Source organism: Nicotiana tabacum, chromosome 8 (assembly GCF_000715075.1).
Source record: "Nicotiana tabacum cultivar K326 chromosome 8, ASM71507v2, whole genome shotgun sequence".
Lineage (NCBI taxonomy): Eukaryota > Viridiplantae > Streptophyta > Magnoliopsida > Solanales > Solanaceae > Nicotiana > Nicotiana tabacum.
The window spans coordinates 192,112,577-192,138,074 of record NC_134087.1 but is presented as its reverse complement, the minus strand read 5'-3'; the positions used below and the strand labels follow the sequence as shown (position 1 = coordinate 192,138,074).

At 34.8% G+C, this 25,498-nt stretch overlaps 1 protein-coding gene across 2 annotated transcripts; it reads right to left on the bottom strand.

Moving 5' to 3' along the window:
- Positions 1–15,505: 15,505 nt before the first annotated feature.
- On the bottom strand, positions 15,506–23,772 carry LOC107773019 (homeobox-leucine zipper protein HDG2-like). 2 transcript variants are annotated; one of them, XM_075219955.1, is made up of 13 exons: positions 23,683–23,772; positions 22,968–23,088; positions 21,794–22,005; positions 21,473–21,590; positions 20,606–20,797; positions 19,425–19,859; positions 18,613–18,714; positions 18,298–18,498; positions 17,906–18,086; positions 17,556–17,830; positions 17,346–17,441; positions 16,437–16,799; positions 15,506–15,899 (listed from the first exon to the last, which is right to left on the bottom strand). In XM_075219955.1, the coding sequence occupies exons 2-12, from the start codon at positions 23,067–23,069 to the stop codon at positions 16,440–16,442; spliced, it is 2,274 nt and encodes a 757-aa protein (XP_075076056.1). In that variant the 5' UTR covers positions 23,070–23,088; positions 23,683–23,772; the 3' UTR covers positions 15,506–15,899; positions 16,437–16,439. The 2 variants fall into 2 exon arrangements, with proteins under 2 accessions (XP_075076056.1, XP_016447957.1); XM_016592471.2 differs by lacking the exon at positions 23,683–23,772 and having other exon boundaries at positions 22,968–23,125.
- Positions 23,773–25,498: the final 1,726 nt, after the last annotated feature.

Genomic DNA, 25,498 nt, shown 5'->3' with positions numbered 1-25,498 from the left:
AAAAAGAAAGGACAAAAAGAAAAATGCCAAAAAGAAAGTGAATAAAGTGAAAAGTTGAAGGGAATTCAAAAGAAAATAAGGAGGAAAGGCTAAAGTAAATAGAAAAGGAGAAAGATGAATGTCATTATCAAGAAAGAGTGACGTTACGCCTCTCTAGTTCCCCCGAGGAAGAAGAAAATGACTCAAAGAGTCGAGAAAGTATGAGTCAAAAAGAGAAAATGAAGTGATTAAGGAAAGATGAAAGCATTCTATTCCAACAAGTCCTACCTTGATCCAAAAGCCTTCATTACATCCTGCAAAAGCCCTGCATGATTTCAAGTTGAGTGAACTTACATTAGTGGTGATTTACATAAGGGGAAAGTTTATGGTACTTAAAGCCGGACTTGTGACGTTCTTTTGAGAGAGATGAGCGAACTTTTCACAATCCTTGCTTTGAGTGTTACATTCTAAAGTAAGATTTGATAATGGAGAGTAGAGGAGGAGGAGTTTGGGATCCACAATGACCTGCATGAAAGAGCGAGCTTCCTTGATGAATAGAGTTAACTCTTGATGCTCTAGTGTCACACTAGAACTATTATACTCAAAAAGTCAAATCATTGCATTGTTGATAATTCATATGTGTTGTGGGTAATTATTGGTCCCAATTGGTGCATGATTAATTCACCTTAGGTCAGCTGAAATATCCCTTTTATAGTGGAGGTGAGAATTGCCTTATTTGCTTGAGGACAAGCAAAAGCTTAAGTTTGGGAAAGTTGATAAGTAGGGAATTTAACCGCTTATTTGCTCTCTTTTACTTGCGTTTTACCTTTAAAATGCTTAATGGTATTTCTGGAAACTAAAGAAATGTGCTTACTTGCAGGAATATTAGGAAACAAGCCAAAGAAGTCAAAATTGTAACACCCCGTAAATTCGTCTTAGGTATGAATGAGTTAAAGGAGTAGTATAAGGTTATATTTTTGACATGTGAAGTCCCATCGGGATGATTATGAGTAAAATAGTTGTTTCAAAATCAAGATGGAAAGTGAGGTGCATAAGATTTGACAAAATCGACTAAGTTTGCAGAAGGTCTGTCTTCCATCAGGGTTTAGTGAAAATTTGTAAGGAATTTGGGAAAATTCAAAGTATAAACATTGTAGGCCTTTGAAATAAAATTCCAATGTTATATTATGGAGCCCTAACGGATCTCTGTGCAAAATGTTATGTGCGTTTTACAGAATAGTATGCGATATGCGCGCCCCGAGCGCGATAGTGCTTTTTTGAGGCAGTGTTACTGTCGTTTTGCACGGTTAGTAGTGCGGTAAGGTCTATAGGTGTGCGGGCACGCTCATAGGGGTCGTTTTAAAGCCCTACTTCATCCCTCACAGCCACAAAACATAAAAACTTGCTCTAGAAAGGGGGAATTCTCAAAAACCTAACTCCTTATGGATCCCTCCATCACCTAAGGTAAGTTCTAATGGTGATTCTAAGTTAATTTCAAATTCTCAACATCTTAGTAACATGGGTAAATCCTCCATATCATTAGATATTCGATTGGGACATCATTGTTGAGAGAAGGAAGCCTAGAACTCGAATTCAAAGGATTTGAACTTCAAAAAGGTAATGTCTTTACCCTCTAATTGATTCTAGCATTGGTTTAATGATTTTAAACCCTAGTTCATGAGATATTAGTTGATGAGTTTGATAGAAAAGCATGAACAATTATAGATTTGGGGTGATGATTGTTGATTATTGGTTAAGGGTGTTGTTTACTTTATGGGTGATAAAGAATAATGTTGATTATAACCATTTGAGACTTTAGAATTTATCTAGGAACAAAAGAATGGGTTATTGGGTGTAGAGACACCATTAATAAAGACTATGAAGATTTATTCTCACCAAGTGTTTGATAAGATACTTAAGTTACCAAAATATTAGCATCATAGCTAATATGGAATTCCTTTGACTTGTATTGCTATAGATGAAAGTTGAAAGGGTTGACAAACGTTGTATTACGCTCAAGAAAAGGAAGTTAAGGTATGTGAGGCTAACTCTCTATGTTTGGAAATGTTAATAATTCTCCCTACACTACGTTTCTTTTACGACATTACTAATTGCCTCAGAAATATAGTTTAGCCTAGTTCCTTGAATAGTCGTAGAACTTCTATTCTTTAGCTTCATAACTCGTTCATGACTTTCATTATGAACGTTGTAAGCTCAGTTCGTATTCAATATAGACTTGGGTTTGATGTCCCTGAGTCTCAGTATAGCTTACTCAGCATGTCATAAACAGTTGAAGTTTAAGTATTCATAATCAGTTCAAGAATACATGTCTCAGTCTAGTCCTATTCAGTATTTCAGTATTATGTAACTCAGTGTGATTCAACATTCAAGTATCATGTAACTCGGTATGGTTCAGTATTTCAGCATCATGTATTTCAGTATGATTCTCAGTTCCTGAATGTTGAACAACTGTATTTGGGCCTGAGGCCACAGTTTATGATTTATGCATCTTTGGGCCTGAGACCACAGTTATGTATACGTATACTTGGGCTCGAGGCCGCAGTTGTGCACACACACACACACACACACACACACACACACACACACACATATATATATATATATATATATATATATATATTGGGCCTGAGGCCGCAGTTTATTTATTCAGATAAATAGGTTGTTCACCATTCAGAAAAGGGAGTATTCATATCCTTACTTCCTTTGTTCAGTTCGGTTATCAACTATCATTTCTGTTATCAGTTGTCGTTTCAGTTATCAATTATCAGTTCAGTTATCAGTTATCATTTCAGTTTCAGTTTTAATAGTTATCATTTCAGTTATCAATTATCAATACTCAGTTATCAGCTTAGTTTCAGTTCAACATTTTTAATTCTTTCTTTTAGTTGCTTTATATACCAGTGCAATTCAAATGTACTGGCGTACCTTTTGCCCGGGGCCTGCATCTCACAATGTAGGTAAAGATCTACAGGTTGATGATTCAGAGCGCTAGGACTCTTGTATCAACTGTTTGGTGATCCCCAGTTCTTTCAGGGAATTATAATTATCTTATAGGCTTCAGTATTTTGAGATAGTCAATGTTTTCAATACTTCATTAGAGGCTTCATAGACTAGAGTAACAGTTAGACATAGTCTCAGGCCTTTCATGTTAAGCTATATTGGCTACATATATGTTTCAGACTTGTTTTAGTATTTCCGTACTTTGATTTATATCATCCAAACTTTCAGTATATCAACATATGTTAGTTTATCTTCCGCATTTAGTATGTTATGATATCACATGTTGATTCAGCCAGCCAGTTGATTTACTCGGTCACATGTAGTTAGGCACCGAGTTCTGTGTTACATCCAGGACCAGGTTCGGGGCGTGACAAAGCTTGGTATCAGAGCACTAGGTTCAAAAGTCTTAGGGAGTCTATGAAGCCGTGTCCAGTGGAGTTTCCTTTATATGTGTGTGCTGGCCACTCATATAAACGGTTAACTACCAAGATATCCAGGATTGTCTCATTTCTTTCTACTCTAGAGCATGCCATGAAGCTTAGAGTAATAGGTAACCTTCTCTTCCTATAAAATTCCTGACTTATTGAATGCCCAAGCGACGTGCAAGAAAAACCCAAGGTTCTAGAGAGGATGATTTCCCATTGGGATATAATTATGGAGTACAAGTTCGTAACAAATGAGACTTGAGAGGATGTTGGAAGTGGGATGCAATGGATAGTAGTACAGATTAGAGAATAACCTTATCAGAAAGTACAAAAGCAGTTATCATGTTTTATAGTTATCAGTTTATCTCAGTTACCAGTTAGTGGCCTTTCAGCTAGCAAGTTTATGGTTATTCGGTATGCCAATTATCAGTTATTAAGTTACTAGATTTCCAATTTTCAGTGTATCAAAATTCTGGTGACTGGTGAGTATATAGTGATGCATATGGGTTCTCAAAGAAAATGTAAGTATCAATGATTATAGAGAAACCTTCACATATTTTAGGTCTGGATTAAGACCGAAGACTCACCGGATGGTGCAAGAAGTGATTTATTAGATAATGATACACTCTGAAGGACAAGTTTGTGTATGGTAGCGTATTCATATGTGTTTTACCTCATGAAACAATTTCACTTTTATTCATGGAAATGGGGTTGCAAGCTGGATGATGATAGTTCAGATGTCAGACCCTAACATTGGTCACTATAGTTTTGGACAGAAGAGAGCCTAAGGGTAAAATACCTAGGAGTTAGAAATGTTTGTTATTACCAAAGATGTGATTTCGTACAACTCATGCAAATGACTAGAAGATATGATGTATGCAATGAGAACCAAGAGCAGCCAATATTGAATTTCAGTGAATGATTTTAAGTTGTTTAGATTTATTCAAATCAGAACTAGTAGTACCACGTTAGTAAGCTACTATAAGAAGCATCTATTGATGTAAGATAAAAGATATGTCAGTTCCCTCTTAGGTTATGTGACTAAGTGATTACTGCGCATGTTATAGTATGATATTATTTTTTTTCTATATAGAAAGTTTGGAGTTAGATATTATAATTTTGTTTAAGACACATGAACTTTCCCTAAGCGTGATCCATGTTCATTGTTAAAAAAAAAAAAGACAGATAGTATGCGACCATAGAATAGGGTCAGGTGGTGAGGGAAATTAGAAATAACCTTATTCTTCACTTTAGTTATTCAAAGCTGAGCAAGAAAACATGATGCTAACAGGTGGGTAGTAAAAGAATAATAAGTAAGTTTTGAGTTGATACAGTGAATTAGCACTTCCAACAAAGCTAGTAGAGGTACAATTTGATTCACTTAGCTAGGTTAACTCTAGTGAGTGGATGACAGTTTGAAATACCGAACGTGTGTTAGAACCCAAAGAGTTTAAGTTAAATCCAAAGTACAGTGATAGTGGGAAAAACAGTCAGTTAGCAATAAGAGAGCAATCTATAGAAGAATAGCCATTAGGAATTATCGAAATGTGGTTTCTCTAGGATGGACAGTGTGAGCAGAGTTAAATTATTAAGATTGTGTATGATAGTTGTGAAAACATTGGATTTCCATTAAGTGAATAATTTAGTTTTTCCTAGTAAGAAAGATTTCTCAGAAGTAAGTCGAAAGATGAGTCGTCATTGATGTAAAGTTCAAGGAATTGTAGAAGATAAGAAAAGTTGTTCAGATCCCAACAAAAGAGAAGGATTCGCAAGTATAAGACCTTTGGTCTAAGGGGTGATATATTTTTAGTAAGTCCAGTTAGAGATTTGAAACCCGGATAGTTAACATGAGATATGGTAATGAGGGAAAATTGTATAATTACTACAAGGAATATGTCTAACATGTGTAAGAAACACAAAGTGAGTAGAATGATTACCGAGCTTAGTTATTGATGATAAAGTGATCACAGAAAAGCTATAAAATCATGCCCAGTTATGTATCACGAGGGTAGTGCCATTGCACGAGATTCTAATCTTCGGAATATAGACTTAGCTCACAACAATTCTATAAGTATTTTCAGGAAGTATTTAAGAAGATAAAGTGTGGCAAGTATAACACATGATTGAGGTAGATAAGAGAACTCTGGTGAAAGAAGTTCACCAGCCAAGATAGGAGTTCGACTTCGAACTCCAAAGATGACGGAGTTATTGTCTAGAACAGGACTTGTTCCCCCTAGTAGTCGAAGAGAAGGAGAAACAATTTGATGATCCCTACTTGTTGTAGTTGAAATAGGAGATTCAGAAGTATAAGACGATAGGCTTTTGAATAAGGGGGAGATGATGGTATTTTGAGGTACCAATACAGATTGTGTGATACAGACATAGATGGACTTAAACAGGGAAAATCATGTTAGAAGACCATAATTCCAGGTATTCTTTCCATCTAGGTTCCCTAAATATGCATCGTGACCAAGGAGATTTATTGGTTGAACGACACGTCGCAAACTTTGTGGCCAATTGTCCGAATTGTCAGTAAGTGAAATTCAAGCAGCAGAAAGCCCAGTGTTTTACCACATAATACACATATTTTGAGTGGAGATGGTAAATATGGAATGTATAACAGGATTATCTTGCTCAAATCGGAAGCATAATTTTATTGATTGATTGTAAATCAACTTACCAAGTCAGCAAACTTCTTGCAAAAAAAAAACTACAGATTCAGTAAAAGATTATACCAAGTTGTACATTTAGAAAATCTTGCATGGGACTCTGTTGTTCGTCATTTCGGACTGTGGTGCTAAGTTTACAATGACCTTTTAGAAGTCATTTAAGAAAGGATTAGGCACAAGTGTTTCATCCTCAGAAAGAGAGCCAGGCAGAGCGCATTGTTCAAACAGTTAAGGATATGTCCTTGATATTAAAAGTAATTGGGATGATCACATACCTCTCATTGACCTTGCTAATAATAACCTACCATTCTAGTAACAAGATGGAACCGTACGAAGCTCTGTATGCGCAAAGGAGTAGATCACCAATTGGTTGGTTTGAAGTTGGAGAAATGGAGTTGTTAGGACCCGATTTGGTCTATCAGACTATAGAGAAAGTTAAGTTGATTCAAGAGCGTTTGAAGAAAGCTCAAAGCCACCAAAAGTCCTATTCGAGCGTGCAACATAGAGACCTAGAGTTTCAAGTTGATGATTGGGTGTTTCTGAAAGTTTCGCTTATGAAAAGCGTTATGAGATTTGGGAAGAAGGGGAAGCATAGTCCTTGCTATATTGGGCCATATATATTCTTGCGAAGGATCAGTCAATTAGCTTATGAGTTGGAGTTGCCACCATAATTAGTGGTGGTACAACCAGTATTTTTTGTGTCATGTTATAACATTCAAGTTTTCAGTACTCAGATACTCATGTCAGTTCAGTACTCATATACTCATGTCAGTTCAGTACTCAGATACTCATGTCAGCTCAATACTCAGCTACTCATGTTAGTCCAATACTTAGACATTCATGCCAGCTTAGTACTCAAATTACTCAAATATTCGTGCTAGTTCAATATTCTCATATCCATGTTAGTTCAGTATTCACGTATCCATGGCATTGCAACAATTCAGTAATCATGTATTCATTCAGTTTAGAATACAAGTATTAATGAAAGTTCATGCTTCCACCAGACCTGTTTAAGGGCAGAGTTAGCAGAAGTTACAGTCAGTACAATCATTCGAGGACAAATGATCCCATGGGGGAGATAATGTAACACCCCGTAAATTTGTCTTAGGTATGAATGAGTTCAAGGAGTAGTAAGGTTATATTTTTGACATGTGAAGTCCCATCGGAATGATTATGGGTAAAATAGTTATTTCAAAATCAATATGGAAAGTGAGGTGCATAAGATTTGACAAAATCGGCTAAGTTTGCAGAAGGTCTGTCTTCTATCAGAATTAAATGAAAATGTGTAAGGAATTTGGGAATAATCAAAGCATGAAAGTTGTAGGCCTTTGAAATAGATTTCCAATTATATCTTATGGAGCCCTAAAGGATCTGTGTGCAAAATATTATGCGCATTTTACATAATAGTATGCGATATGCGCTCCCTGAGCACGCCCCGAGCACGGCCGCGCTTCTTTTGAGGCAGTGTTACTGTCGTTTTGCACCGTTAGTAGCGCGTTTAGGTCTACAGGTGCACGGGCACGCTCATGGGGGGTCATTTTAAAGCTCTACTGCATCCCCCACAACCACAAAACATAAAAACTTGCTCTAGAAAGGGGGAACTCTCAAAAACCTAACTCCTTATGGGTCCCTCCAACACCTAAGGTAAGTTCTAATGGTGATTCTAAGTTAATTTCAATTTCCCAACATCTTAGTAACATGGGTAAACCCTCCATATCATTAGATATTCGATTGGGATATCATTGTTGAGAGAAGGAAGCCTAGAACTCGAATTCAAAGGGTTTGAACTTCAAAAAGGTAATGTCTTCACCCTCTAACTAATTCTAGCATTGGTTTAATGATTTTAAACCCTAGTTTATGAGATATGAGTTGATGGGTTTGATAGAAAAGTATGAACGATTATAGGTTCGGGTGTTGATTGTTGATTATTGATTAAGGGTGTTGTTTACTTTATGGGTGATAAAGAATAATGTTGATTATAACCATTTAAGACTTTAGAATTTATCTAGGAACAAAAGAATGAGTTATTGGGTGTAGAGACACCATTAATAAGGACTATGAAGCTTTATTCTCACCAAGTGTTTGATAAGATACTTAAGTGACTAAAACATGAGCATCATAGCTAATATGGAATCCCTTTGACTTGTATTGCTATAGATTAAAGTTGAAAGGGTTGACAAATGTTGTATTACGCTCAAGAGCAGGAAGTTAAGGTATGTGAGGCTAACTCTCTATGTTTGGGAATGTTAATGATTCTCTCTACACTACATTTCTTTTACGACATTACTAATTGCCTCAGAAATATAGTTTAGCCTAGTTCCTTGAATAGTTGTAGAACTTCTATTCTTTAGCTTCATAACTCGTTCATGACTTTCATTTTAAACGTTGTGAGCTCAGTTGGTAATCAATATAGACTTGGTTTTGATGTCCCTGAGTCTCAGTATAGCTTACTCAGCATGTCATAAACATTTGAAGTTTCAGTGTTCATAATCAGTTCAAGAATATATGTCTCAGTCTAGTCCTATTCAGTATTTCAGTATTATGTAACTCAGTGTGATTCAGCATTCAAGTATCATGTAACTCAGTATGGTTCAGTATTTCAGCATCATGTATTTTAGTATGATTCTCAGTTCCTGAATGTTGAACACCTGTATTTGGGCCTGAGGCCGCAGTTTATGCTTTATGCATCTTTGGGCCTGAGGCCGCAGTTATGTATACGTATACTTGGGCCCGAGGCCGCAGTTGTGCACATACACACACACACACACACACACACACACACACACACACACACACATATATATATATATATATATATATATATATATATATATATATATTGGGCCTGAGGCCATAGTTTATTTATTCAGATAAACAGATTGTTCATCATTCAGAAGAGGGAGTATTCATATCCTTACTTCCTTTGTTCAGTTTGGTTATCAACTATCATTTCTGTTATCAGTTGTCATTTCAGTTATCAGTTATCAGTTATCAGTTATCAGTTATTATTTCAATTTCAGTTTCAATAGTTATCATTTCAGTTATCAATTATCAATACTCAGTTATTAGCTTAGTTTCATTTTCACCATTTTTAATTCTTTCTTTCAGTTGCTTTATATACCAGTGCAATTCAAATATACTGACATCCCTTTTGCCTGAGGACTGCATCTCAAAATGTAGGTAATGATCTACAGGTTGATGATTCAGAGCGCTAGGACTCTCGTATCAGCTGTTTGGTGATCCCCAATTCTTTCGGGGAATTATAATTATCTTATAGTCTTCAGTATTTTCAGATAGTCAATGTTTTTAGTACTTCATTAGAGGCTTCATAGACTAGAGTAATAGTTAGACAGAGTCTCAGGCCTTTCATGTTAAGCAATGTTAGCTACATTTATGTTTCAGACTTGTTTTAGTATTTCCGTACTTTGATTTATATCATCCAAACTTTCAGTATATCAGCATGTGTTAGTTTATCTTCCGTATTCAGTATGTCATGATATCACATGTTGATTCAGCCAGCCAGTTGGTTCGCTCGGTCACATGTTGTTAGGCACCGAGTTTCGTGTTATGTCCAGGCCCAGGTTCGAGGCGTGACAAAAATCAACTCACAAAGGAGTCAAAAATGAACAAAACCCAAAATAAGACAAAAAGGCCAATAGTGCGGACCACACCATTCTAGTGTGGCCGCAGAGGGGAGATTCCGAGAGTAGTGTTTGGGCTAGCTAAAGGCATGCGGACCGCACCAAAATTGTGCGGCCGCAGGAGGTCAAGTGCGGCCGCAGTCATTATTATGCGATCCGCAGGTTTGAAGAATCCGAGAGTTTTTTCAAGTCCAAAAACAGAGAGTGTGGACCATATCACTTTTGTGCGGCCGCATAATCAGAAGTGTGGTCGCACCCATTTTTATGCGGACTGTAGAAAACCTGAAGTTTCAAGATCAAGTTCCCAAGAATGTGGACCACACGATAATTGTGCGGCAGCAGAAGCCCATTGTGCGGACCGACAAGAATTATGCGGCCGCACAACCTTCGCATGGGCATTTTTGTTAGATATTTTCGTCTTAGGATAAATAGAACTTTTTGTCATTTTTAGGTTAAGTTTAGTTTGCAGAAGTGCACCTGAGCCGTTTTCTTTACTTCTTTGAGTAATTTTGTACTAGATTAACTTCTAAACATTAGATTTTCCTTATCTAATCAATTATTATGCATTATATATTAATTTCTTCTTGTATTTCTTTATTTTTTATAAGTAGCTAAATATTTAGCTAGGGTTGTGGCCCAACCCTAGTATGGGTACTTAATGGGTATTTAATTTTAGGGCTTGTTTGTGATTGGGTTAGTGATATTTAGCCTTGTTTATGCTTGAATTCTAGAATTAATGGTTGCAAACATTGATTCATGCCTATTTGACTTAGTCTCTACTTGAGAAAGAGAGATTAAGTCTAGGAAAACTTGGCTAACAAGGAATAGGGGTGAACTCAAGAAATTGATAGCCCCAATTAAAGGGTTAAATCTAGAGATAGTAGGACCCGACTTGAGCATAGATCACTTGATTTGAGCAATACACATTTGGACTTGAGAAAGCCAAATTGGGAAAAATCACTCAAACTACCGAGAGGTATAAAGTGGGTAATTGCGTGTGATTGCTATATTCGACCCCGACTAATCGAAGTTGCCCTATAGTTTACAACATGTTAGGTAACAACCAAAAACATTGTCTTCTAGTTTATTAATTGCAATTAATAGATTAAAGTAGAAATTGAAACAACTAACAAGAATGTGGAAGTGCAAATTGAGGCACATTTTGCAATTACACTAGGTGTATACCTAATCCCATTTTTAACTCCCTAAGGAATCGACCCCGACTTGCATTGGGTTTTATTATTGCTTCGGCCGCCTCACTACCTATAATTGTGGTATGAGTTTGGGCGAGATCAGTCCCGAACCCATAAAGTTTGTTAGGATCAAAAATCGGGTAGTGCAGAATTTAGCCAAATAATGTTATAATGATAATAACAAAGACAATACAAGTTGATAACAACGACAAATAAAGCATATAAAGAAGACACAATTTTAACGTGGTTCTGTCAAAGTGACCTACGCCCACAAGCGGAGAGGAGCAAATTCATTATAGCAACAAAAGTACAAAAAAGTGTACAAAATTAGAGTAAATACTCTAATTAATCCCAAGTACCCCTGAGAGAATAACCTGACAATATCACTCCAAAGAAAGGGGATCACACAAGTGTTTCCCAACACTCAACTCTCTTATAAACAACTCTCAATTAAGGAGGAGAGAAAGAAATAAGAAATGAAGACTCAAGTCTTGTTGGTGTGTTTAAATTGAACTAGTGGCCTTTCCTTTTATAGGCAAAAGGCCTTGGCCTCTGAGCTGTAAAAGAAAAGATACAACTTGTGCAAATGATATCCACTACACAATACAATATTTTTCGGTCCCAAAGAATATTGCCAACAAGGTCTACTTTGCAAATAGGCTTATGCTTATATGAGATGAACTCCACTAACCAAAATATTGGCTATATTATAAATATCCACCTTGGCCTAATTTTAGTTGATATAGTAAATTTGCTCCACCCTCTCCGTAAAAGCCCATATGGGCTAAATTATTCTTCATAAATATCAATCAAGTTCAAGCAGAGCTTGAACTTGCCAACTGGAAGAGGCTTTGTGAACATGTCAGCAGAATTGTCTCTAGTGTTGATCTTCTGAACAGAGACCTTTCCATCAGCAATGGTTTCCTAGATAAAATGATACTTGATATCAATATGCTTCGTCCTCTCATGATACATTTGGTCTTTAGTCAAGTGAATGGCACTTTGGCTATCACAAAAATATTAATATCACCTTGGTGTAAACTGAGTTCAGCAAATAGATCATTCAACCATAAGGCTTCTTTGATAGCCTTGGTCACTGCCATATATTCTTCTTCAGTAGTAGATAAAGCCACTACATATTGTAATGTAGCTTTCCAGCTGATAGCGTAACCACCAACGCAAAATACATAGCCTGTTAGTGATCTTCTCTTGTCAAGATCACCTGCATAATCTGAGTCTACAAAACCAACCAAAGAGTTAGTATTTCTCCCAAACTCCAAACATGTGTTTGAAGTACCTTGCAAGTATCTGAGAATCTATTTCACAGCCTGTCAATGTGCTTTACCAGGGCAAGCTATATATCGGCTCACTATACTTATTGTCTGGGAAATATCTGGACGTGCACACACCATTGCATACATAATATTGCTGATGCATTGGAATAAGGTACATGTATCATATAACTCTCTTCTTTCTCTTATTGCGGTGACTGAGCATCAGATAACTTAAAATGAGCAGCTATAGGGGTACTAACTGATTTAGCATCTTTCATGCCAAACCTCTCCAAAACATTCTCCAAGTACTTCTTCTAGGTCAGAAGTAGCATGTTGGATCCTCAGTCTCTTTTGATCTCCACGCCAAGAATTTTCTTAGCTGCTCCCAAATCTTTCATCTCAAATTCACTTTTAAGCTGACTTTTTAAATTGTGAATTTCTGTCAAATCCTTAGCAGCCATGAGCATTTCATCATCATATAGTAATAAGTATACAAATGAACCATCATTTAACTTCTAAAAGTAAACATAAATATCATACATGCTCCTCGAATAACCATGACCCAACATAAAAAATCAAACCTTGTGTACCCATTGTCTTGAAGACTGCTTTAATCCGTACAAGAATTTCTTTAACAAGCAAACATGATTTTCTTTTCCTTTAATTCCAAATCCTTCTGGTTGATGCATGTATATTTGTTCCTCAAGTTTGCCATGTAAGAAAGTTGTCTTAACATCAAGCTGTTCTAATTCCAAATCATACATGGCAACTAAGGCAAGCAACAAACTAATAGAGCTATGTTTAACAACATGTGAGAAAATATTATTAAAATCAACTCTTTTTACCTGACTATAGTTCTATGCAACTAATCGTGCCTTATACCTTGCATATTCAACCCCTGGAGTGCCATCTTTTATCTTGAAGACCCAATTGCAACCGACAATTCTTTTTCCTGATGGCGGCTTCACAAGAGACCAAGCACACCATTCTTGTGGAGAGACTATATTTCTCCATTCATTGCAATCAACCACTTGGCTTAATCAGCACCAAAAACTGCTTCTGAATATTTTGATGGTTCTCCAATTTCTTTAATTTTTTGTGCAACTGAAAAAGTAAATGCAACATAATCACCAAAACTTAATGGTCATTTACTTTCTCTTCTTGGTCTATGTTTGGCTATAGAATACTCCTCTTCTTCCGGTTAAAGTTCAAGAGTCTCAACTTCAGGAATTTCAACTTCTGGCTCAACTTCAGGAGTTTCAATTGTATTTTGCTCCAAAGTTGGTGAGCCTGGCTCAGAAGGAATGCCAATCTCAACCTCCACCTGCTTTTGTTTACTCTTCTCTTTATCTGTATTACAAGAACTAGAAGACTCTTTTCTGGAATGTAACATAGAGATTCATAAAAGGTTATATCTTTGCTAATTATAAATTTTGGTGCCTTGGGATCAGGATACAATAGTCGGTATCCTTTCACCCCATATGCATACCCAAGGAAAATGCACTTTTTAGTCGTTTGCTCTAATTTTTCATCATTTACATGCATATATGCAGGGCAACCAAATATTTTTAAATCTGAATAATTAGCAGGAGTACCTAACCACATTTCCTCTGGAGTCTTGAAGTTCAAGGGTGCAGAAGGTGCACGATTGGCAAAACGGTACTCCCTGAAACTAAATAGGATACTTTAATAATACATATTTATTAGACAAAAAAAATTTGTTCTCTTACTAAAATTTGACGAAAAAGGAAAAAGAATGTTGTTAGATAGTTAAACTAACTAAATTATTTGGAGTTCATATAGTGATACTTGAAATCAAATGGTTAAAAGTATTTTTATAATTACATGTAGAACCCATAGCTAGGTTTTGGTGATTACATCAGCTTTACAGTACTTTGCTCTTTGTTGAGTTGCCTTGGATAGATGTAGACATAATTAGTGATTCCAATCTAAATTGTTCCAATTGATATTGTCACAATACCTTTATTTAAAGAAGTATTACTTTTTATATCTCACTTTGGTACTTACAAAGAACAATAACAAAGATTTTGAAAAAGTAGTAAGCAATACTCACCATAGAATCACAAGGGTAACACAATATATAATAAAATAATAAAATTTTATTCACGTTGGGCCCGGTCAGAGTCGGGCTACTCCTCCACTTATCAACTTAAAAGGAGAAATTCAAAAATAGCCAGATTTATAAGTGGTCATTCAAAAACAGTCATGTTTTCAAAAGTAATTGAAATTTAGCCACTTTTCATGTAAAGATAAATCTGAGCGAAAACAATGTTCAAAGTACACTAGAACTCCAGCATAATATACTGGAGTTCAAGCAAAGTATATCGGTCCAGTATAATATGCTGGAAGTTCATACACAAGTGCTCGAATCTCCAGTATATTATGCTGGAACTTTCCGTGTGTTGGAGTTCCAGCATAATATGCTGGAAGTTCATACACAGGTGCACCGAACTTCAGTATATTATGCTGGACCGATCTCTGTTGCAGCAAAATAGTGGTTATTTTTCAATGACTTGACAAATACTGGCTATTTTTGAATGACCAGTCCGAAAACTGACCAGCCCTGCTATTTTTACATCAACTTATGACCATGATTTAAGTTACTCTCGACTTTTGAGAAGAAGATGCATGAAAGATGTCCACAAAAAATATGCGTTCAACTTCCACTGAAATCACTTCTTAGTTCTTTAGTTCTTATGCCACATAAGCGTGAGGTATTCAACAGTTACAATTTGGACAAACGTAAAGGGATAGTTTGACATGCGGGATAAGGTAAATGATTAAATGTATCATTAATCAAATATAATATAATTTAATCACGGACTTAATACTGAATATCCCACCTTATCCCATCAAATTTGGGATTATATTATCCTACCTCGGAGGTGGAATAAATTAGTCCAAGGATAATTTAATTCACTTACCAATTGACCCCAAGTGTCTAATAAGTAAAGCTTCAATTGAACTGTCGTAAATGAAAAGACATGATAACTTTAGGGCCTGTCTATATATTTGGCCAAATATTAATCATATCCCGATTATAACTATGAGGTATCAAATTAAAAAAGGGGAAGCTTGCGAAATGTTCATCTCAAGCAAATGAAAAAAGAAGAAGAATTAACCTAAATAGCTGCTTACTTAATAACTTAATAAAAAAATAAATGACTGGTGTATAATATATGTATATAATCATATATAATTAGTATATAATTTATGTGCCAAAAAGAAAAAATAAATAATAAATTCGACGGCTATTTGTGCAAAGATCGCATAGAAAATGTAGCAAGTGAAACCATAATTTTAATATATTCTGATATAGTTAAGCAAAAGCGGACAAAAAAGTCTGCTAAATGTTCTCAAGTTGAAAGACTAGAACTAGACATACAGGAGGTGAACCCTAATTACACAGGATCAAGACCTGTGTTGAAAAAGGAAATATAATAAAAAAGATCCTACTTAGATATTCTAAATTCTAGATATTCTTTAGAAATTTCTAATTCTCTTTGGAATTGCCACAGGAAGTCAGTTCACGAACCTCTTAACCTAACTAAACTTTGTAGAAAAAGTTTTTGACTCCTTGGTTGATTTGTGCAACCAAAGGATGAAGGTGCGCTCTTGACTTCCGCTTAACTTATTTCATGCCGCCCTCTCTATTTCTCCTTTTCCATACATATAGCTGCAACCAAAAAAAAAAAAAGTGAAAAAACAAAATTAATTTTTTTTATTAATACTCTAATAATGTAAGGAATTTTTAAGTTATCAGCAAAATTTTAATACCATGTTGCATATTACTAATTCCACCAATATTTAGGATAATTACCTCTAACTATCTTTTAGGTAACAAAATTCTTAATTAAAGTTGGGGCCAAGTTTGAGTGTTTGTCTATATATTTTGCCTTCTTTTTTTGTAACCGAGAAATCCACAAGGGCTAGTGGTGCATGGTTCAAAATTCAGTGGATAATTGGCGCATTCTTCTACCCTTTTTCACTTAATCACTAGGCGTGCGCCTCACCCACATATCATGTATTGCTCTCCTACCACTAGACCGAAACCCCAGTTTACAGTGGTACCTTATCATTAAAACTCATAGACCCTCCATGAATTAGGGTCTTCCCATTTCAAAATCTTCTAGCTCATTCAATTCAAATTTTTTGCAAGTTCCATAGAAAATATATATTTATGCTCATATTTGATAGCCAAAGAAATACTTACAGCTTAAGAAGGTGTACTCTCGGATAAAAGAGCAGCTTTGATCCTATCCACAGTGCAAGCAATGAGATTGTTCACAGTAGCAACTGATCCTAGTGAAAGCTTTGCAGTAGGAATTGAATCAACCAAAATCTGAAATGCAACAGTTAGTAGAGATCCACCACAACCAACTCTACTATTTCCTGGAGGGCCATCGGGTAGTATCGCGAATCCGGAGGGTAAAAGGGCAACAAAATCTGGATCTCCACCACCTAATACTATATTCATTGCAGCAATATCAACAGGTGCATAGATAACATAGGAGTTTGTTGGATCAGTGCTGCTTTCTTGCAATATTAGCATATTGCTTTGGCTTGAGTTTGAACTCTGTATTTAACAAATGAAAGATTGGATTAGTATCTTAATTCTACAACAATGTGACAACAACAACAAAGCTAATGTAATCTCACAAGTGGAGTCTGGGGGAGGGGGATTAGTGTGTGTGCAGCCTTACCCGTACCTTGTGAAGGTAGAGAGACTGTTTCTGATAGACCCTCAGCTCAAGCAAAGCACAGTCATTAGTATCTTAATTCATCCCTCTAATTTAGTTAAACTTGTTTAGAATATGATTAATTAATCAAAGTTTGTGTTTTTTCTAAAACCTTACAATTTAGAGAAGGTAGTCACACAGTTCAACATGGTAGTAGAGCAAGCGAAGATCCCGATTCAAGTATTAGCACCACCAAAAATGAGATTTCACATGCTTGGCTCATAAAAAAGAATCAGATTCACACGTGATGTGGCGTGTATAATTAATTAAATAAAAGTGTATCATCTAGCAGTTTAGACTTTTAACCGAAACGATACAATTCAACAAAACTTTGACGAATATTTAAGAAAAGAAAGTAAATGTGAAGATTATAGTTGACTTACATTTACTCTCAATAACGAGACACAATTGCCTGTTTCCCTGCCATTAGCAATATGAGCCATTTCTTGAACTATACCCCCATTTGAGAGAATGTCCCACTATAACCAGAGTAGAGTAACAGTGTTAACATAATGAAAATTTTATACTGTCAGTCTATATAAGTTAAACTCATGCATAAAACTAGATTTTAAGAGGCATTGACGTGGTGATACCTCGCTCCTAGTGTTTTCATCGCGGAGGAAGTCGAACACTCTTTTAGGAGAAATCGGCAGCCAAAATGAAGTTGCAGCACTTAAGACAATACCAGGTGGTCTCCCAGGATCATCTACACTTTTCCTAGTCATTACTCGAACATTATCATCGGTGCCACTTCCAGAAAGCGTCGTCCATTGATTACCAGCTGTGGCACTCACACCAGAACAAAAGCTATTCACCATTCTCTCTGCTAACTTCAACATACTCTTTCTGCTATCTTGATTTGTCAACACTGCATAAGAAATACTAATTGAGGTGAATATATGTTACTAACTTGTTACATTTAACGAGTTATTAATGTATTTACCCATGTTACTAAGGTCATTGGTTGGAAAATTTGTGGCCATAGCACTTGCGAGACGTTCACATTGCCTATCTAGAGTTGCAATCCATCGCTTTGCCCCAAATGCAAGGCCAGAACTCACTAATGGCTTGTAAATATCGTGGACTGCACTATCGTCAACTTCAATATGTTCAACCCATGTAACCTAGAGCAAAAAACACATCAATTAATAGGAATTGTTAGCATATTCTGGAAAAGTTTAAGTTCTATACACTAATAAAGGATTTTACACGATCAGGTCACCTAACAAGTAAGAACATGTACTAACTTGTTACTTACATTATACTGCCACTATATATGAGTTAAATGTATTTGTATCGCAATGTAGTTGGATGATTCTTGATAAGTATTTTTACCTTTGAGTACCCATTTGGCATCTCTTGAATCAGGCAACCTGAGGGCCTTCTCCTGCACCTAGCAGATGGGATAGCGCGTAAATGGTCCAATGAAACGTCGACAACAGCCCATGTACCATCAACTCTGTGCTTGCAATACCTCGCAAAGTAGCATTCTCGGGTTGGAACTTGAGGAGAGGGTACTTGAATTTCTGCTAATATCTGCAAAATTCACAAGAACTTTTATACACCGACTGTTACACACAGAGTGCGAATAATTTTGATGTGGTTATCTATTGGAATAATTGATAAATTAAGGAGAATGCCATTTATTACCACTTGCAATGCTCCATTAAAATTTCCTGCTACTCCTGTTGATAGTACATCAATAGTTGAAGCTCTCGAGACAACACCAGAAAACATACTTGACCAATGATTCTGGAGATCACAAGACAAACTAAGACTTATCAATACGTTATTCACATATCGACTTATTGGAAAACAAGACTATATCGAAAACATTATTTCTACTTAGAGCAGCAATAAATCTTTATATTTGTGACCTTGTTATAACTAATATATTAAATCCAAATTGCCTCCGTACCCCCCCCCTCCCTCCAGCAACCCCAGGGTCGTGGGTTCGAATCACCAAAGGAGCCATAGATCCAACAAAGGGGATCAAAGGGAAATCAAAAAAGATCCAAATTGCCAACTATAATCTTATTAGTTCACCATTTGGTGAATAAAGTTAAAAAGGTATGTTGTCTAAAACAGCAACAAGCACACTACAAGAGGTCCTAGGACTAGAAATTATCGTCTATGTGTAAAGCTAATTAATCTATTCATTTATGCTAATATTTATTTGCAATTCAATATCTTGTAACCTCAATTCTCGCTTCTCGGGCAGAATGTTATTAAGAGTTTAAGTTCTATATACCGACAATATATAGGTTTTTACGCCATCAAGTAAAATTGATATACAACATAGGTAACTTTTCATGTCAATCCTGATATGATAACCTGGAAAAAAAGTGACAACTTGCTGCAACCCGTTAAATTGCATTAATAGTATAAAAAATTATCTTAATCGTCAGTGCATATAACTTAAATCCAAATGTGAAACAGAAACAAAATAAAATTAAACGTACCACATCCATGAGAATTTCCACAAGGTTAACATGGTTCATTATAACAACAGCAGTTTCCCTTGAAGCTTCAGTCTTAAATCCATCAGGCTTAGGTCCAATTCCTCTTGGAAAAATCCTAAAATACTCTTCTTCATTTAACAAGCTTGTTCCATTTTCAATGCTAGGGAACCAAAGTGGTTCTTGCATATGTGCCATTTGAACAAACTCTTCCATGGCTGCAACTGCAAGTTCTATGATAAATGGCTTCTCAGCGTCAGTCGGTCCAATTATTGAACTTATTATAATATCTTCGCCATCTCCATACGCGTCTCCATTGACACTTTGTGGGGGTGAAAATGCAGGAACTCGGAGATCAAGTGAAGGAGAGTAACCATTGTTGTGGTTTGAAAATGGCTTCCCCACATATTTTGATGCTATATTGGAAATGCGCTCAATCTATAAACGGAGGGTGGGGATGGTAGGGGAAAAAAAAGTAAAAATACATTAACGACCTCCAAGTGACAAAAGGATTGCATTGGTAATATAAAAGAATTTTTACATGACTATCAATGTATTTTAACGGATTATAGTAGATTAAAATTATTATTTTTTTAAGATACTAATCTTAACTTTAATTCACACTTAATTATTATTTTTTAAGATACTAATCTTAACTTTAATTCACACTTACTTGTAGTTATTTTTGGATGACCTGACAGTATATAAATATGTCTACAATGACGGTGTACAGAATAGAAGTAAAACTTATGGAAAAAGGGTTACTCACATATTAAAATTTTACACACTGACATATTAAAATTTATTTACAATATCATGTCATCTTAAAGGCAACTATAGGTGAGTATCCATAACTAGTAGAAATAAATTTACTGGCAAATATCATACATTAAAACAATATCGTTACTTTTTTAGTAGAATTAATCCAAATAGTCGTCCACCTAATATCTTAAACTATATATAGCCGACGAATGTATAACTTATATGTATAATTCATGTGTAATATATGTATACTTGTATATAATTAATGTATAATCTATATATACCGGCTAGAAAAATAAAATTCGAGCCCTGTGTATGTAGTCGTCTTTGTTAGGGAACACTTTATCTATAATGTGAAATTTTCCGCCGCGAACACCAGGTAGGAATCCCAAACAAAATATGTATAGTTCTTGAATGTTTACCTCTTCTCTGAGTCGAGTGTTTTCCAACCTTAAATGATGTTCATCATATGACATTTCGCCAATAGGGGGTTGTTGTCCACCACAATTAGGACATGAGACATTGCCCAGAGCTTCTCTGAACCGCAGATTTTCTGCCCTAAGCTTTTCATTTTCTGCTCGAAGCTGTGAGTTCTCACTGCGCTCATTTTTAGTCTGTCAAGGTAGAATTTGCATCCACATGAAAATAAAAGTTAAAAATTAATGCTATGTGTGAATATATTTGCTAACTACATCACATGAAGATTTCAAAGAAGAATTAAAATTAGTGTAAAGACATGACTTTGGATACATATTCTATTCTTAATTTAAATAGCAAAGGTAAGAAAATGACTCACTCATGTTTGACACATTTTCTAAATTGTATACTCCTGTTTCACTTTATGTAGTAGTGTTTGATCAGGTACAAATTAAAGTTTCAAAAAAGGGAGAACTTTGGTACTTAAATTGTGGTTTTAAATATGTCATGACAATTTCTTTAGTTATAAAATCATGTATCAAGAGTAAAATGTGAAGTTTAAAGTTAAAATATTATAATTATAAACATGTGCCTTTTTTAAAAACAAACTATAAGAAAAAGTTTCACATAAAAAAGAATAGAATATATTGAGTATTTGTAACTACATGTCCAAATTCATAGTAAAACAAGAAAATTGGTGACTTCCTTTTTATAGCTGAGTAAGATGAACTGTTTACATTTGATTTGGTTATTTTTGCAAAATATATATGACTTGCTTAACATGTCTCTCATGCTTTCTTTATTATAATGTGAAGTTATTATAATAAATATTTTGTGGAGCCAATGAATGAATTAAGTGCATTATATTATACCTTCATCTGAGTACGCTTATTTTGGAACCAAAATTTGATTTGCAAAGGCTCTAACCCTAATTCTCGACTTAGCTCTTTCCTTTGCTTGTCATCTGGGTGAGGACATTCCTTAAAGTATCTGAAAATCACAAAAAGACCAAATCAAATCGCATAAATATTAAAAGTGGCGAATCCCATGATCTCTAACATTTTTTCAAAGCCAAAATCTTGTAAATGTTCTTGTTTTTTTTTTTTGGAGTTAAATTTTATTATATTGTCAGTGGATATGAGTTAAACTTTTTCTTTTATTTTTGTTGTTAGTTTTCGTGGATTCAGGCTTACGCTTCCAATTCTTGGATCTGATGCTGAGTATGGCGGTGATAACGCTTTCGCTTGAGGCTCTTATTATTGACATCTTGTTCATCACCACCAGAATTGCCTTCATTACCAGATTTGCTTCCAAAATCTTCACTACTCAGTCTTGGCATTTCACTTTCTGATGTGTTTGATAACATGTCCAGCGAATGAAGCTGACTGTCCATCATGCTACTAGACTGTAACAAAAAATGGTTAATCTTTTAAGCTGAGATTTTAATCATTTTGTGTTCAATTTGTATTAAGAAAGTGAAGAAATAAGTCTTTTTTTTTTAACGACGAAGAAATAAGTCTAAGAACCCTACAACTATAAAAGGCAGAAGACAGAGAAAGGGACATTAGTCTTTTCTTGAGTAAAATGGTCTATTTTTAATTAGTTTGTCTTGATAGTTGAGTAAAAGCCAATGTTGAAAATGTCTGGAATACAGTAAACTATTGGTTGACCAATATTTACAAACCCCCCAACCCCCCCTCCCGAAAAAAAAAAACCTTTGACGCGGTTTCCAATTTTCGAAAAGGATTTTACTCGAAATTGCAAAATTATGTATTTTACTAAACATTAGTGATTAATTAAATGGAGAACAAAATGATCTCGATCGAGTCTATTTTGTTTTTCTTTTCAAGAAAGTAAAATAAAAAGAAAAACAGACAGTTAAAAAGAGGGGCCAATATTAGATTTCTTTTTGTTTATAAATAATACTCTCGTAGTCCCAATTATGTGGCGGAGCTCGAATTTTAAAAGTCAATTTTTTTAATTTTGATCGTGAATTCAGACATAAAATCTTTAGGGTTGTTGAAACAAAATGTATATATTTAAAAACTACTTAAAAAATACTATAAATCATAATAATTAATTAAAATTTTAAAATATCTAAAATACATAGGAAAAAGAAAACTCATTTGGCACTCAAAATCCGAATTCCACCACATTGGGACAGTGGAGCGAAGAATTCACTTTGATGACATCATGCCTATAAAAAAAATTCTCAGAAATCAAAACATGCATTACTTTAAGTTCAATCGATCTTAAAACACCCAAGAGACACTTATATAGAAAAATAAATTAAGGATTTAAAGTTTATCTACTAAAAAGTTTACACTATCAGTTCAACTGCCGAAAAAAAAAGTGTTTAGAGTTGACCTGTCCAAGTGGAAGCCCAGAAGAAGAAAATCCAATATCAGTTCCATCATTTACGACCAACGACGACATCTTGTTAGCCCGACGAGAAATTCTTGACGGCATACTCCACTCTGCAAAAACCCTAAAAACAAAACTCCATATAAGTCAAAGAAAAAAGATCTAGATTTTTGGTTTTTCATCATTTTTAGTTCAGCTATGGCTGTGAATTGTTCCAAATGAACCAGCTGCTTAGCTGATGAAAAGGGAGAAAGAAGAGAAAAAAAGAAAGAAAAAAAACAACAGATTTTACTACTTTTTTATTGATATAGAAATTAATAGGTGTCTTTATTAGAGAATCTCAAATGACAACTGCATTTATAGTAAGAGTGTCAAAGTGTTATATATATATATATATATATATATATATATATATATATATAGGGGTTAAGTTATGGAAAAAGAAAACATCACACCCCAATTATTTGTTTTTAAAACTTGATAGACTCAAAATCTTGAAAAATGCAACTAAATCTTTACTTTCTCTCCTCTTTGTGTAAGTGTGTACATAGGTTATCAACCAACCTTAAAAATCTAGATGAAATAATTAAAAAAAATAGATTGACAAGCTTACTAGATAAGAATTGGTAGGAGCTTTAGACTATATGTATGTATATATGAGTGTATACATTAAAACTTAATTGGGACAAAAGAAAAATAAATGACTTTGAGTATTAACTAGGTAGGGAGGTTCTTGCTTTAATTTGAAGAAGCTAAGAAAAAAGAAGAATTTGAGAGATCTAACAAAAGAGGGGGTTAATTTGTGGGTGGCGAGCAAATGTGGTGAAGAAATAGTGAAAAGGAGAGGGGGTTTTTATAGGTGGAACAAGTCAAAAAGTGAAGAGTATAGAGATGAAGTTGACCATTGAAAAAGACGAAGAAGAAAGCGTGGAGAAACCCCCTCGTGTTGTAGAGATAAGGAGATTGAGAAAATGGAGAGTAAAAAATGAGGAAGGAGGAGTAAATGCTATGTGAAGAGAGATGGTGATATTGCATTAAATGGAGGTCTGAGGATGTTATTATTGCAATAGAGAAGCAACATGCATGCCCCCCCCTCCCCAGGGGTGTTTCGGGGGGTGGGGGTGAAAAACAGTGTGTGTATATGTATGTCTTTTTGTGTGTAGGTATGTGTGTGTATATGTGTGTGTATATGTGTATGTATATGTCTTTTTGTGTATATGTGTGTATTGTGTGTGTATATACAATATTGGGTGTGAAGATTATGTGAATCGAATAATGCTAACAAAGGTGTCAGAGTTTGAATTTCGTATTAGAGTGGAATTATCTATTTACTGCTCCTCTCAATTTTCATGAAACATTTTTTAGGTTTAACTTTCAAGTGTCGGAAATTTATCGGCCAGTCTAATTTAAATTCGTGTCGCTTAGAACCCACTAAGGGAGAACCGCTCCCTATAACAAGTTTTTTTATTCTTAAGGCTCCGACCTAAGATCATATATATTGGTAAGGATAGAGAGATTTATTCATCGCACCTTAGTGGTTAAAGTTATTCTTTTGTCAATTATGAAAAAAAGACTAGAATTGTTTATGAAAATAATTAAATTATTGAAAATATTGAGTCTTTTTAAAGATATACTGGTTGATATCAATTCTTAGAGATTGTCAGCAAGTTCAACGCTAGGTGGGCAGAAGGGGTTCAACCAAATCTCTTTTGCCCGAAAATTCCACGATTAATTTTTTCTTCTATACATATATTAGATATTGATTTTTTTTAACTTTTTTTGCATAATTACTTTTTTATTTTTTGAATTTCCTTTATAAAAATCCTTCTTTCGCTGGTAATTATCACTGTGTGAAAAGATCTTTTAACATGTAAATCGTGTGAAAGAACCTAAAATGCACACGTAACAAAATTATAGTAATCTGTGCATTCCGTTCAAAACGGGTGAAATAGCAAAAAAGTTTTAAGTATGCACGTGTAACTTGATTTTAGTAATTTGAACACTCAGTCGCGCCAAAATTAGTGAAATAAACCAAAATAATGTACCTAAGTTGGAAGTTAGTGATTCCTAAAAATTAATTTAAAATTTAATACGGCCTAACAAAAATCTTATAATTTTATTATGCAATCCAAGTAGGAGAATTATATAATTTATTACCATTGCAGAAAAAAATGTAGCACGGTGAAAATTTAAATCAATATGGAATATGGGAAATAAGCCGGCCTTCTGAATAAAGGCCATGGCTCCATTTTAATAGTTTTTGAGGTAATTAACATAGAATTTATATTTTTGAAAATAAAATTTAGAGACTTGGAGAAAAACAAATTTGTTGACTACAACTTTCATTAAGTTTCAGATTACAAGAATCATGAAAACTAAATTTGTTTTGACTAAAGCTAATTCATGTTTAGCTGAACAATCAAGTCTTCCACGCAGGGGGACAGTCAGAATTTGATGCGTATGAGTTCAGAATTTTAATATGTTTAAGTTATTAGACTCTAAACTAACAATTTACACATATTCAATGAATTGTT

Coding starts and splice junctions, on each gene's coding strand:
- LOC107773019 (XM_075219955.1), bottom strand. CDS start 23,069: ATGCCGTCAAGAATTTCTCGTCGGGCTAACAAGATGTCGTCGTTGGTC. Junction 22,006..22,967: donor CTGGGCTTCCACTTGGACAG/GTCAACTCTAAA, acceptor TTTTTGTTACAG/TCTAGTAGCATGATGGACAG. Junction 21,591..21,793: donor CAGATCCAAGAATTGGAAGC/GTAAGCCTGAAT, acceptor TGTGATTTTCAG/ATACTTTAAGGAATGTCCTC.